We start from the raw sequence: 15,475 nt of genomic DNA on the forward strand, positions 1-15,475 counted from the left end.
AAACTAGGGTTCCGATTGTCTAAAATCGATATTAAATCATTTCAAGGATATGTTACGCCACTTCGCATTGTTTTTTTTTAAATAATATGAATATTGCGTGTACTTTTACATTCAGCCAAAGGGAAGCGGTGAAATAAATGCTTAAAATTGCTTCTAATATCCGTTGTAAATAATCAGAAACTCAGTGTCTAACAACAGGGGAAATAAGAAGGGGGGATCACGGCACCCAAATTATCTTTCAAAAGATTTTAAATGAGCGCGCTCTGCTCGCACTGCCATCTCTGGTGACATCATAGAAGCAGTCTCGAGCTGGGTTGTCTTTGTTTCTTTGTGGTTAAGAAAAGTCTCATCTCTCTCTTCTATGTTTTAAAGTTAACAGATTGCACGGAAAGTGTAGCCTTGTGTTCTTGTTCGTTAATTTGAAAGTCTGTTCTTCTGTATCTGCAGTCTTGAAACACAATGGGCTCGGGCGGGAATAAATAACGTGTTATGTTAACCGCGTCTTGGTTAATGGCACTTTCTGGTGCGGTATTGTCTTGGTACCAGGCAGTTAGACGGCGTAAAGTCTGCTTTCAGGCGCGGCTTATGATCTGTTAAGCTGAATGTGTATTTGATTTTATCTCAGAAACATGCCTTGAGTTCCCCGTTTGATTACAGCTGCCACATTTTTCTGTTACTCTGTATCTTAACTAAACTCAAGTACCCAGTTTTGTGTATTTTGTGGTAATATTTTGTACTTATTCATTAAAATACTTAAAACTACCTCACAAAATACCGCGAATGAATAAATAAATACATCTGTTATCTGAAAGCATCGTCTGTATCGTCATGGCATTTGAAAAGGTTGTTACTTTCCCAGGGACATGGCACAATTACCCGGTATATCGGGGCAACCCAGCCAAATGTACTTTTGCAATTTTTTTTAAAATATCACACGTAGACGAGAAATCAATACAAAATTCTCAGTGTGTTGCCTTCGTAATGACTTTGTAAATTACGTTCATGAAGCAAAATATTTAAACTTCCCCTAATACCATGAAGACGGTTTCATAACTCGAAACATGTCGCCACAAGTGGATTTATTTAAGACAAGACGAAAGTTGAAACTGCTGTGTGTGGATGGATGGTAACATTTTAGATAAAATTAAACGTCTGTAAAATAATTAATTTCTTGAGCAGAAAATGACGAGGATAAATAATTTTTCCTTCTTTGCTACAAACAATAATTTTCTTTTATATTTTTTGTAGCTCGTACATAAATTCCTAGTTTTCTACATTATTTTGGTAGGGAAAGTAATTAAAATTAATGTGTTCGTCGTGGTTGTAATCGACTGCAAACTACTGATTTGTGTCATCCAAAAATTTTTTACGTTTCTCCTCCATTCATTTGCTACTGTGTTTGTAGGCATAATCTCTTGCATTCGGTAGGTTCTTGATGACACAAGTCGACATCCGGAATCTACAAACATTCATGTCTGCCGCCTCGTACCTGCAATTTGAAATATTAAAAGTGAAAACAAACCATCTTTCATCATCCATCAGTATTATCTACACTCAAGAAACATTTTATCACATTTCACTGACAAAGATACAGAAAATATGTAACTCAACATGAGATGATGTAACTCACGAAGGAATGCGTCTTCTACCATAAATAATTTATTTAATATAAATCGAACAGAAATGTAATTTGAATGTCGGTGCATTTATGTAAAGAAATTGTCTGTTTTCTTAAAAATATATATATACTTTTTCTTCTGGGGTTATAAAATATCAGAGATTTCGGTGTAGAATAAGTGTAAAAGAATTATCTTTGCGAGTCGTAAAATGTGTTGAACAAAAGAATTGCATGTCTGAGAGGCTGGCTCTGTCTTTGTGTAGAATGGAAAACTGCTTGAAGCTAAAGGCACAGGCTTCCACCGAAATGTCGTTGCTTATAATTTGTTTCCAGACAAACTTAACAAAAATTCCCCAATCGGAATTCAATGCACGATTGCCACACCACATTTCAGAACAGTTCCCACGTGATCTTTGTTTTACTCAGATGCACATAGAAACCCGGCCAACGCGCTATTATAACGTAATACATTTTATTACATAAAATTGGAGGGAGAGGTTATGTGTGTATTAAAACGCAGTCAAATGACTTGTGTTCTGCGCTATCTGCCTTTAGTAAACTTCATTAAGCCATTACCTTCGGTCAGAATAATAAATTTAATCACACACTTTCTTTGGAGAGATGCGCGTGTCTAGTTTGAGACATGCGCCCGAGACAATATTTCCCTCTTTTAGCAATAGATTTTCAAAAAAAAAAAAATTGTCCCACCAAAAAATAAATCTGGAGAGGTTCTGCTGGACGTAAAACAGACAAAAACCAAAATGAAACGAATTTCTGTGGGATTTCTGGCTCTTCCACAAACAAATATAAAGAAATCTGTCTTCTGGGGTATTTTTGGACCTGCTTACTCACTCCGTCAACAGATGGCAGGAGACTGCGTGGTCAAACACGCCAAGAGACAGCCATTTCCAAGTAAACATCCATGAAAAATGGGAACATGAGTCTGATAGGCGTCGTTAAACCTGAAACTGGCCTAACACTTCGATGAAAGCGAAAGATTATGGCGATGCTGATGTGTTGAACGCCAGAAACTTCCAGCCCAAGAGAGCACCACTGATCAAAGGAACTTAGTCAAAGAGCTTCTTATTAATGCAGTTACAGTTTACGTCTGATTAGCATTTCCTACTCATTCGCCCTCTGCTTTAACGATTCAGCTTGACCGCAACGTCTGCTTTAATTCTATCCCCTTCCTCTCGCGCATTTTTCGCGCTTTGTATTCAAGGCCCTGAGAAACGTCGGTCAGCTTCTATGACACTACAAGATCGCAGTTATGTCGACCGGAACCGGTTCACATCCAAGTGCTTTTCGAAAGTAACAGTTTGTGATTACACAGTCTTGAACAATCAAGGAAAGAAACAAACCATTGATTTTCCTTGTCATCGAAATACGCGACCTTCTTGTCAATACATTCACCGATGACAAAGATCCTATCGTCGATGATTTCTGCCTTGAACACATTGAGCGGGACGCGTGTGCCAGGGATCTCGGTCCACGTGTCTTCTGCAGGGTCATACTTTTCGGTACTGGGCCTGCCTATTGTCTCCTTGTTTCCTCCTGCACACACACACACACATTTCGTAACAGATCACAGGATATAAAGAAAGCTGCCAAACGGAACTTATTCTAGACCACCGTGGCAGGTTTAGCCTTAATGGAACTTTAAGATTCATTACCTTATTCACAAAAGTCAGTAGTTGAACCGTTCCCACAAAGTCTTGTTCCATAAAACATTTTAATATTATCCTTCCTCTTACGCCTATGTATCACAAGTGGTATCTTACCTTCAACATTACCAATTATAACTTTCTAGATGTATTTATTTCTCGTAACTCCAAAGCTTCACACTCCGTCCGTCTTTTACGCTCTTAAAATTTGTAATTCCGTAAACGGAACGAATGAATGAAAAACAAAGAAGAAAATTGATTCCTTTTTACAGTTTTAATATTAGTACCAGGAACGAAATTAAGGATGAAATAGCTACAATATTATTTTCGTACTTGTAGCATCAGGAAATTGCGCCTGACATCTGTTTTCTGCTTCATGAAACTGCGTGCGAAAATAGCGTTCAACAACAACAACAACAACAACAACACGAGATGCACTGTTCAAAACAAACAAGTGACGCGTATCAAAGACTGCCAAGGGACTGCTTTAAACCATCGGCTTTTTGGGGATATCAGCACGGCAAAGTGAAATTTCCTTGCTACAAGAACAAAATATTTGCCTTTAAAACTGGGACTGTGTGACAAATGGGGAATACGTTACTTGAGATACTACAAGAGATTATGCGTTGTTAGTTAGTTAGTTAGTTAGTTAGTTACTTAGTTAAGTGTTCTTTGTGGAGAATGTAATAGAAACCACGAATCGGGGTTAAAATTACTGACAAACGAACTCTTTAATGACACGAGAAAAATGCTGTTCATAAAATCTCAGTCACGCAAAGAAAACCAAGAAAACATTTCACAACAGCAAATTCTGTAAGGATTGAGGAGCATCACTCAGAATGTCCAGAGTTCTCACCTAGGGCGTACAGACAGCCGTGGAAGGCGACGCAGGAAAACTTGACACGTCCAGAAAGTGTTGGTGCAACGTACGTCCATCGGTTGGTGTCCGGGTCATAAACTTCCACCGAGTTTAGATATTTGTTACGATAATATCCACCCGCGACGTATATTTTGTCTGCAAAAACAAATTAGCTATAATTAAACTGGTCCATGCAGAGCACAGACATTGGACAATCCGTACTTAAATTTGTAAATCTACTAATGATATTGTATTTAATGTCCCCCTTTGTGTGACAGAAACTGTTCATCTGTTTCTTTGTTTCGAATGCAGACAATCAGGAAACGAGTTTAACTGATAAAATTTAATATAAACAGCACAAAGTGCTTAAATCAATGCATAATGGAAATGATGGTAGGTTATTAATACTTCTTCTGTGAAACGAATTTTATTAAATTTGGTGCAAAGCGGTGCTCTACATTTATAATTAAATGTGCTATTTACATGAGATTATTAACTGTCTCAAAAACATATTACATCTTTATTATATGAGAGCCAGTTTGATAGTTTGAAGGTTGTTTACACTCGATCCTAGTGTACACTAAAAATGCAGAAACGACGCACAGGGACAGCTTACAAGAGCAGAAGACACCATCGAACACTCAGAACTTCAAGCCGTTGCAGTCTGAGAAATAACGTAGTACGTAGCACGGATTAAAGAAGGAGATAGTAAAAGAATATGGGACAGTGAAGGGAGGAAAACTAAGTTCAAGAGCGAAGAGGAATGCCTTGATGAAGGAATGAAGCTCGTCTGAAACGTCGGCAGAAGTCAAACGACTGCCACCTCAGAACCGTTCTTGCGTTGTTACACGCGGACAGACAGACCTTCAGCACTAATTCACAAATTTCTGTTTCACTGCATTTACGTACCATTCAGAACATCCGCACTTGCATTGGATCGCTCTTCGTTCATGGGAGCGATCCACGACCACTGATTTGTCTCGCAGTCGTATCTTTCAGCCGTTCTCTGAGCCGAAGGACAATCGAAACCGCCGATGGCGTACACTGCACCTCGCAGAACTACCACCATTAAACTGCCTCTGAAACGAAAAAAAGTACACGCTCTGCTATGCTCATTTATTGCTGATTCAGATGCATTTCCTCTCGCAGAATGCAATTGTTCGCTCGTCATTGTTAAATCTTAACTCAAATGAATTCAAAGGCAAATCGTATTCCTAAAACCAACATTGTCGCAAATGTCCTCCTGTATGTGAGTGTTACAATTTTACAGTCCCTGCCCACATTTATATCTTGACTAACGGAGTGACTATCAGCTTTTTAAGAAGGACTCTGTTCCAAGGAGTTCCTTAGTTACAAAAAAACTGCATCTTACCTTCGGGCATTCATATGCGCCACCTCGCGGCATGTCTTCGTAACAGGGTTGAAGCAGTGGCATGAGCTTAAGACTTTAGAGCCGGCGTAACCACCGATGACGTAAATGTCGAAACCGACAACTGCCGTGCCATGGCTACTTCGCGGACCGATCCAGTCGACCCCTTCCACCTGCAGGAACGACAAGTTATGGTTTTATGTTTCTTTGGGTCACTTGGTCTACTGATGCGAAGTCCTTATATTATAGTCCAAGCGACCAACCACCAGGGCAGAATTACAACCCCCAAGAGTGGACCGAAATTGCTACATCGTGGTGGGTGGACGGGCCTACCGCACTCGACACAGACCGTGAGAAATTAACTTGGAGCAATTACGAGAGACGGAGGAAAGAGGAAGACTCGAAGAGAAGCTCAAACATTAAAAAGTGCTCCTTCAAGTTCGACAGACAAATGTAGAATTAATTTCTGATCAACAGCTGACATTTCAGGTTCGTACTTTGGCAAGGACAGATGTTGGTGTTTTGGGTTTTATCGACGCTAAGATGGAGGCAGTACGTTCCCCATCCCCACCCCAAACAATGTGTCTGCCTTCTATTTCACGAGCCAGATGGCCAACATCGACAATGATCAGTGCTTCATTTATTACGTTGAAATCCACTGACGATCAACGATGACTTCGTTTCATGTCTGAAATCAGCAGACAGGTTGCCATGACAGTTGATGTAGGACGCTTATTGTAAATGGTATTTAAGGCAAACTTCTTATCCTTCGTCGATTCCTATTAGAACGTACATTGTTCATGAGACTCAGCATGTGTTTAATTTATATATTTATACTTTTTAATTGATTTCTTTCCAGCTTCTTCTAAAAAAGGGTTCACTGCAATGGAAATAAACGCATACCAAATAAAGAGGCGACGATGTGCTTGTGATTAAACTTAAATAAACAATTACTTAGCAAACATTAGCAAAAAGTGGTAACATTATTTTTTCTCGGAGGCGTCATTTAACAGGGCACGGTAAGAGTAGAAATGCGTGCAACTCACCACACTCCACCGGTTTGCTCGTACGTCGTACGCTTCGATCACATCTGTCGGGCTTCTGTTAAGTGACCCACCAATAGCAAACAGAATGTCCTGTGGGATTCGCGGGTAGGCAATCCTTGGTGTCACGAATTCCTTGTCTTCCTTCGTCATCATTTCTATGTCGTGCAGAAACGCGAGCGTCTCCGAGATCACGGGTCCGCACGCCTCATTTTCCGTCACGTATGGATGATTTAATACCTGTTCAACAGTTCAATGTGGACCTTATGATCTTTTAGAAATGGATGCCATGTTCCATTGCAGAGGAGACAAGAAATTCACACATACTTTTGTTAGGAACTCACCGAAATAGACTGTGGTATATACAGGTAAATATGTTTTTTGGTTTATGTAACGACGCTCTTAACAAATGCACAGGTTGTGGAGAGAAGCGAAATCAACGTTAAATCGATCTTAGGGAAATGTATTTAAATGTATTTCAACCGAAACTTAAATACTTCAGTAAGGATTCCATTTTGAGTTACATTCAAAAATTGTAATTTATTTCTCGTCTCTCCCGTGCGAGATGCCCGCTGCGATCACCATATTCTTTTTGATTCGATAACTTTAAATAATCGTCAAAATTACGTAACATCGAAAGAAAATTATGACAAATAGTTGCTTCGAGTTTCAAGGGAGGCAACCTGCTGGATGTTGATGGTTGGGTGGAAAGCCTGTCAACACAACAGCGTGTGATTATGGGCTCGATGTCTATTAAGAGCCATTGCATGTTTCGACCTTAATTGGTGGTTCTCTTTAAATGTTCGAAACTAGTGTATACGAATTCTAAATTGTAAAGACATCTGAAGCAGATAACGTTTTCATGAATCCGTGGGATTGTTTCACACGTATTCGTGAGAGATGAGTGGCTGAAATGACGGGACATTTGACTTAGAGAAGAAACATTTATTCTCTAGGGTTAAAGCACGTGCTGAAATGGAAGAAAGAATATGGCTGCTTCGTGATATGACGGTTAAAATATTTGAATGTTAAAGCTGTCCGTGATTTTGAAGTCCCTCGGGTAATTTACTCTTGATGTAGAACGAAGCTATCTTGCTGCACTTTTCAGATATTTGATGTCCCTATGTGGTCAATCAGCTGAAGATTATCACGCTGATGTTATCTCTGGTTGACTATGTATTTCGTCGGAGATGTGTGAAATTGTTATAGCATCTAAGACACGCTTCTTATGGCAGTAGGATCTTTGGTTAGGTAGTACGCTGCTCCAGAAGACGTGATTAATCTGTTGGAGGATTTTCCTATTCAAGCAGAGTGGACGTTTGAATGTAGTTAGCGGTGGAATGCTGTAGTTGAACTGAAACACGTAATGGATCTCGATGAACGCTGAGACTGTAATAAAATATTGTAGCGCCGACGGACTGTCAAACTTACAGACGATGAATAAAGGACGATTATTATCTCCAACCGCATATCTGCATAAAAGGACGAATCGAATATTTGTTTTGCAACATACACACATATACGATCGTGTTACCAGCGGAATTCCACAGGTAGTTATTGTAACCATGGAAACTAAGTTAATCTGGGGATTTCTTACGGAGTAAATTTTAGCGCGGAGTAAGGCATTCGAAACATTGTGCACTTTTCACGTTGTTATTGTAAGATTTTAACCAGAATTGGAATATGTCAACAGATTCTGTTAAAGCTCATCAGCATTAAATCTAATGAACATCCGTTCAGACGTTCTCGAGCTGGAACTGCGGACAGACAGACAGACGGGCTTTCACGTGACGAAGAAAAAGGCTCCCTATTTGCTTTAATTAGTTACGAACGCGTGTGAAAACGGAATTGAAAATGCGGGCTTCACTTCCCATAAACATCCACGATTTCAGGGGCATACTGACCACCTCCTTGAAAAACTTTGCGTCAAGTAGTCCCAGTCTGACGCCCTTCAAAAGGCCCGCGGTGTGACCCTTCCTGTTGTCCGGGTCGTGGTTGATCCACCGGAGAACGCACTCCCAAACAACTTTCTCGTCCCTCACGTTCAGTTCCTCGGTCTCGATTATCGCTTGCAGCTCCTCTACAGGCAGTTCTAGTAGTTCTTCGTTCTGCTGAGACACTTCCACGAAGTGGCGCAGAACGAAGCGGCGAGCGCGAGTCTCGAGGTCGGCGCAGAAGTGTAACCTGTGACAGCGAGGGTGAGACCCGACTCAGAATCGAACTCTGACACATTGAAATACTGCAGCAAGAGCTGGATTCTCAAGTATTTGCACACCACAGTATTTCGCCTCCCGATTTTACCTTAGCCCTTCGAAGCCCGAATGAGCGAGACTGAAAACAGATACGTGGGGAGGCAACGATGAGAGACTCTCCGTTTAACCGGGACAGAATAGAAAGTTTTCGACTCTGAAGGTTCCCAGGCAATGTCCGCTCGTCCTCGTGATAAAGTTATAGGTTGAAACAAGGGCACGGCGTACGCAAGTGAAGGAGACAGTGAGATCAGAAGTGTGAAAAAGTAAAGCGTTCCACTAACGCCATGTAGGCGTTTGGGGTGAGTGGAGGTACAGCTCCTACTCGTTCTTGACCTCGGCACTAGATGGGGTGAGAAGTGTAGAATTGTTAATTATGGCATTAACCTTGGCGAAACGACATTGTGTTAACTGCGTGTGTTAATCCTGTGAAACCTCGTTTAACCGGACTATATGGGGGGAACCACGGGTCGGATAAGGCGATAAGTCGGACGAGCGAGGGAAAGGGGAACGTGGTCATCGATATGAACAAATAAGAAGAGACTCGATACAGATTTTCCTCGGCGGCGGATGATGCGGGCGTTTCGCACGCACAAGCCGACGTCAAAAGTCACTCGTGGGCGCTATTCGAGGGAGTCCCTGTATTAAATTAGTGAATTTATCAGTCATTCTGTCCATCGCATGAAGTGGGGGTTCTGGTGTGATTCTGCCGATGTCAGTCGATTTGTCATGAACAAGAAGGAGTAGGAGTTCAGCGTCTACGGGAACCAGCCCGACAACAACCAATTCTCTAAATGTCCTGAAGTGTTCATAATAGTCAGCAAACTCTGTGTGTGAGGTTAGATCAATGAACTGTACCGCGTGGACATCGCTTTAAACACTCTCGCCTGTGGAAACCAATCGCAACCGATCTGGTTGAAATTCGGTCTCTTGCGGGAATCGGATAATCGAGGCTCGGTTAACCCAGGTTTTGCTGTATGCAGAAAGATGTGGGGCTGAATGTTGATTTTGATATTGGGAGGAGTATGTAAAGGGCAAGGAGTTCCTCAGATAAAGAAAGAAAGAAAGAAGAAAAGGAATTCGAGAGGAAGACAGATTTAATTATGACCATGCAATAGGTCGCGATTAACGTTCTACATGGTGAAATTAGTCAGCTGTTGGTCATAATGACGCTCAATACATACGGAGTTAAATCAGAATATTTAAATTACAGGCACGTTAATAATAACCCGCCAAACAACCCTGATCTACTACGACTTATAATTTGCCCAGTCCTCAGTCAGAGGTTTTAACCTCCGACCCGGCACTCGGCTGCTCTCTTGATCAAAGCTGGCGTCACAGCAAATGACAAATGAACATCGATTACCTTGCGAAATGCATGATGCCGATACAATTGTCGGCGTCCATCGAGTCCTTGAGGAAGCCGCAGCAGAGTTCAGTAACTTCCGGGAAACACAAGTAGTCAGCCGTCACGTACAGCTGAAATAAGTTGTCGGAGCGGATGTCCAGGTCGCGAAAATAAACATAATCCAGTATCTGGGTCATCACGTCTGAGCTGACTCCGTGGAGGAGAATATCAGTCTCCTCACTGGTGTGCAGTGTTGTCGTGAAGAGGGTCCTGAAACGTCACGAAGCAGTCGATTGGAGAAACGGCGAGCAGAAAATTACAAGTCATGCGCGTAAACTTTAAGTTTTTTATGACTCACGTGGCCAAATAAATTTATCCTTTTGTCAATGTGGTGCATGGATTTTTTGTTATCTGAAGACTCCAAAAAACTCCCAGAATGTGTACTAATGAGACCAGATTAACTGCGAGAGGGCCAAGAGCGGGCGTAGGCTTAACAGAATTTAACTTACAAATCGGATAGGAAGCAGCGAACATTTGTAATATAGAATGGTCACCTCGTTTCTTACATACCCTTGACTCCTTCAAGAGATATCCGAGGTTATAACAACTACTACAGAAATTTTAAAGCCAACCAGCAAATTAAAACAAATGTCTCAACATTCATCGCAGGCTGTACATTCCACTGATTGGTCAGTTCGTAATATGAAATCTATTGGTTCTGTCAAAACAATTTTCCGACAATAAACAACTTAAGAGAAAAGCCGATGTTTCTACGCGACCTTTAAAAAGCGATCACCAAACAACAAACAATTTTCATTACGAATTAAGGACTTTGCCTTGCCGGAAAACTGACAGAGGGGCACAGCTTGTAACATGACGTGAGAGACGTCTATTGGAAACAGAAACAGTGGTTCACGGTTATAATTCATTTCTCATTTCAATAACGCACAGCATTTTTTTTTTAAAAAAAAAGCAAATTCATGTATGCACAAATCCTCAAACGATTCTCTCCTAACAACGAAACATTTCTCGTGAGGTTCTTGGTTACAGTTTATTTCATTTCAGACAGAGCAACACACAGCAGCTTTCAATGTTCCTGGACAACGGCGTGACGAAGGTGCATTACCACTTTCCTTCTGGACTTTGTCGGTCGTCTTCATGTATTAAAACGAAGACGTTTAGGAAATGGATTCTATTTCTCCCTCCAGATCGATTGACTGTCGCCTTGGTACTACCACATTTAACAATTAGTACAAAAACACGTACGTCTTCTGGGATGTTGCTTCGTGTTGTGTCGTAGAAATTATCGGACGTTTCAGAGGTGCTTACTGCCTCCATCATCAAGGAAAGAAGGCAGTAAGTACGTCTGAAATGCCACTCAGATTCTACGGCGCAACGTCCAGAAGACATTCTTATTCTTCTTCTTCCTCACCGCCGTGAGATTTCATGACAATGAAAAAATAACAAAAGACAAATGGCCATATAAAAATAAAGGTTTCTGCAACAAAGGGGATACAACATTTCACACACTAATTGACGTCAATTATGTCCTTATTTCACATAATCAACAACGTCAGTAAATAAACCAACCTGAAATATTCGCTACGCATCGACAGAATCACTCTGTGGACTCGAAAGAAGCCACCATCTTCCAACCTCAACACCGCGTCACACAAGAGGTTCTTCTCTCTCAGCTCGTTCAGAGAAACCAATGCTTTGGTGCAATTGCACCTGCAGCCATCTTGAAAACAGCTGCGACTTTGATTTGACTCCATCTCCTGAAAAAAAACAGTCCATCGCTGTTACAGATTTTTCTTCATACTGACGCTTGTGCACATCAACTGAGAGTGACTGAGAGGGAACACGGCACTGAGAATAATATCTGGTCTTGCGAGAGAGCTACTGGCAAGGGAATGGTGAAAATTGCGTAATATGGAGCTTTATAGATCTCTTCACTAATTAATAAATTGTAGGCTGTCAGATCAAGGGTGATGAGATGGGCGGGGCATGTAGTACACATGGCAGAGACAAGAAGTGCAACTTTTTAATCGGAAGACCTCAGACGAAAAGGTTACTTGAGAGTCGTATGAGTTGCTGGGATGATATTAAAATGGATCTTAGAGGTGGGGAATGAAGGTGTGGATTGACTTCATCTGCTTTTGGATATGGCTTAGAGACGGTGTCTTGTAAACACGTACATGAATCTTTATGTTTCATAAAAGGCGAGACATTTGATTAAATGGGCTACTGTTAGATTCTCAAGCAGGACTTCGGCTCCATGGAGTTAGTTTGTATCTTTGTTACAGAAATGCCTCTTGAGATCCAACATAAAATTACAAAGCTGTAAATGTGACATGTAACTAGCTAACTAACTAACAACCTAGACGGCTTACGGAACACGGAGTTTCAACACAGAACTAACCAAAGCCCTCCATCAGACCGTGCCCTGGGCCAACAAAATCCAGTCCCCTTCAACTCCTATCTCCCAAAGATCCCGCCTGAGATTATTCTCCCATCTACTTCTAGGTCTCCCCAGCGGCCTCTCCTCCTCAGGCTTTCCAAAAATACCCGGTGTACACCTCTTGTCCCATCCATGCGCTCTACATCCCCAGCCCATCTCATTCTTCTTGACTTAATCACCCTGAAGATGTGACTGATATAGGCAATGTTAAGTCATGCCGCGTGTTTGTCATTACTCGCATAAATTTAAAACTTGTTATATGTAAATACGTAGACATTAAGTATAAAATATAAATGTAAACCATAAAGTCTTAGATGCTTCTACTCTGGTGAACCGTTTTAAAAAAATTACTACAAAAACATGCCACAGAAATTATGCGACCTTTGTTGCAGAACCGGGCAGTTAACAAACAAATTTTGGAAAAATAAGGCTACGCCTTTTCATGAGCATAAAATTTTCGAGTTCTTCTCTCCCTTTGTAGAACTAAAATTGCTTAAGAGCTTACATGATGAAGGACTTTCCTGTCTAAGTTACACGTTTATATACACTAGAGCACAATACGTCATTTAAATTTATCAAATTAACGCGAGAATTACACTTGGGAACAGTCACAAAAGATCTAAGTTGTTCTACCGCATGCGTAGATCAGGTCTACATCACGCTACTCACACTTTGCAATGTGCAAGATATTCTACGAAAAGTCGACTGGTACTCGGTTCGTCAAAGAATAGCCCACATCCTTTACTGAACCAGAAGGTTCATTAACGTGTTCAAAAATCCCGCCACCGGGGTCTACCCTGATCCAGTTGCATCCAGTTCGCTCCATTGAGTCCCATCTCCCTAAGGTTCATCTTAATGTTATCCTCCCACATACCCCAGAGGCTTCCTCCCTTCAGGCCACCCAAGCAATAACTAACCAACTCCAACGACATCGGTTGAAGAGCACAGGCCCTGGAGCTCGTCAAGCATTTTTCTCTATTATCTATCCCACTCCCATTTTGGGTCCAAATATCTTCCTCGAAACTCCGTTGTCAGAGAACCTCAGTCTATGTTCCTCCCTCAAAGTGAGAGACCAAGTTTCGCACCCATACATCAGAACTGGCAAAATTATATTTGGTTAATTTTAATCTTAGTTTTCTTTTGGTGTGAGACGAGAGGACAAAAGACTTTCCACTCAATAATAGCAAGCATTTCCCGGATTTAATCAGCTGTTGTATTAAGATAATGAGAGGGAGAGTCATCGATAATTAGGCTTACAAAACCGAAATAAAAATTCTTTACAGTTCCCTAAAACGCTTTAACAATGTCGTTTTATCAAGAAATGTAACGTTTTAGAATTCTTATTCAGAAAATACACTCCATTTCTTAACATCCACATATTTTTATTAAGATTCTGGGCTACAAAACACGTTCTATTCTTTAAAACTTATTTTACTATCAATGATGCCGTGAACAAACAGAAGTCAATGCAATATTACTTCAAATTGTGTTAGAAAGAAGACAAGCCTAATTCTCTTACACGAGTTAAATAATGCAGATGGAAACACGTGAATGTGAGGAACAACAATAATAATAAATAGGAATCCCTTACCTCAAAATTTCTCCAACAGGAAGAGACCTCGATGTCCACCGGCAATGTTCAATTGAATCGAAACTAAAATGGAGAGTGGAGGGCAGTATCACAGATTTCGTAATAATTCTTATTTAAGATAAGTACCTGTGATATTCTAAAAGATTTTTAACAGCACAATAATATCTACTCTACGACGCACTTCTTCTACAAGCGATTCACAGCTCAGCTCTTCCCGCAATAACGAAAGTCGATTGTTGACGGCAGTAATGACACACAACAATGCCGAGTAAACAGATGGCGCAACAATTAGTTTCTTGGATAAAGGAACGGAGTGCAATAAGGTTTATTCAGTTAATTAAACTGCATGTATAATAAATGAGAAAAGAGCCTTACGGCATGCTCAGCCAATATTGTTGCAAGAATGGGTTAGGAATTCGAATACATTTTCTTGCATTGTTATACAAGCAGGTGTTCACATGAAGGCTGACCATTGTCGGTCCATATTTGCACATTGTTGGTAGTTGAAAAAAAATACAAGGATAATTACTGTAACTTATAATTTGGTTACATTCAATCACAAAAATAAGAAGTCAATAATTAATACTAAGTTCTTTCCCTATAAGAAGAGGACACATTTAAAAATAATCGGAAGAGAGGAATTTACAGGATCTAAGGTCACAGACCCGAATACTGTCCTTGGTTCGAGTCTCTCTTAAGATGTTGAAGCAAACCTAATGCATAGTCAAAGACCAAAAACCATTAAAAATTGAGTCCTGGAGACTAGAGTCTTTTTCCGTCTGCAGGCAAGAGTCCAACTCTGTTGAGCCCAATCCATTGAGCATTCTTGCGTAAGGAATGCATTGCTGGAAATGGTAAACAGAGCCTAATAGCCAAGACGAGGGTTTTGTCTCGGCGGAAGCCTTGGCTATTCAAAGTAGGGTCTGTTCTTGCTGATGAGAGGTATCGCGTGAGGCAACTTGTCCTTCATGAAGAGGATTGTCTGGAATTTGGACCCAGAGGTCGGTCTGCGAATTGGAGGTAGGGGTTTACGTGAGATGAAGACCTCAATGATTTGGGGATGGCGGGCCTTCCTCCGTTTTAGTTATCGGGTAAACTCGGGTGAGATGCCCCACATTTTGAAAAGAATTATTATCGAAATCCAGAAGCTCAATTTCTGTTTTCCAACACAGGATTTTGATAACGACTAAAATGGTGAATTCTGTAAAATAAATACAATAAACCGTCATTTGAGGATAGTAACACTATTTATTTTGAAGATTTCTGTCTTCTG

General features: G+C 40.8%; 1 protein-coding gene across 1 annotated transcript; it reads right to left on the reverse strand.

Moving 5' to 3' along the window:
• Positions 1-1,121: 1,121 nt before the first annotated feature.
• Positions 1,122-14,401, reverse strand: LOC110840951 (kelch-like protein 10). Its single transcript, XM_087350340.1, has 10 exons — positions 14,203-14,401; positions 11,741-11,928; positions 10,169-10,420; positions 8,458-8,737; positions 6,557-6,793; positions 5,514-5,683; positions 5,051-5,220; positions 4,139-4,297; positions 2,980-3,172; positions 1,122-1,489 (listed from the first exon to the last, which is right to left on the reverse strand). Exons 2-10 carry the CDS (start codon positions 11,923-11,925, stop codon positions 1,384-1,386), a joined length of 1,752 nt encoding a protein of 583 aa, XP_087206466.1. The 5' UTR covers positions 11,926-11,928; positions 14,203-14,401; the 3' UTR covers positions 1,122-1,383.
• Positions 14,402-15,475: the final 1,074 nt, after the last annotated feature.

Source organism: Zootermopsis nevadensis, unplaced genomic scaffold (genome assembly GCF_977971745.1).
Source record: "Zootermopsis nevadensis isolate Lab colony 2312 unplaced genomic scaffold, Znev_1.0 Znev_ptg000001l, whole genome shotgun sequence".
NCBI classification, from domain to species: domain Eukaryota; kingdom Metazoa; phylum Arthropoda; class Insecta; order Blattodea; family Termopsidae; genus Zootermopsis; species Zootermopsis nevadensis.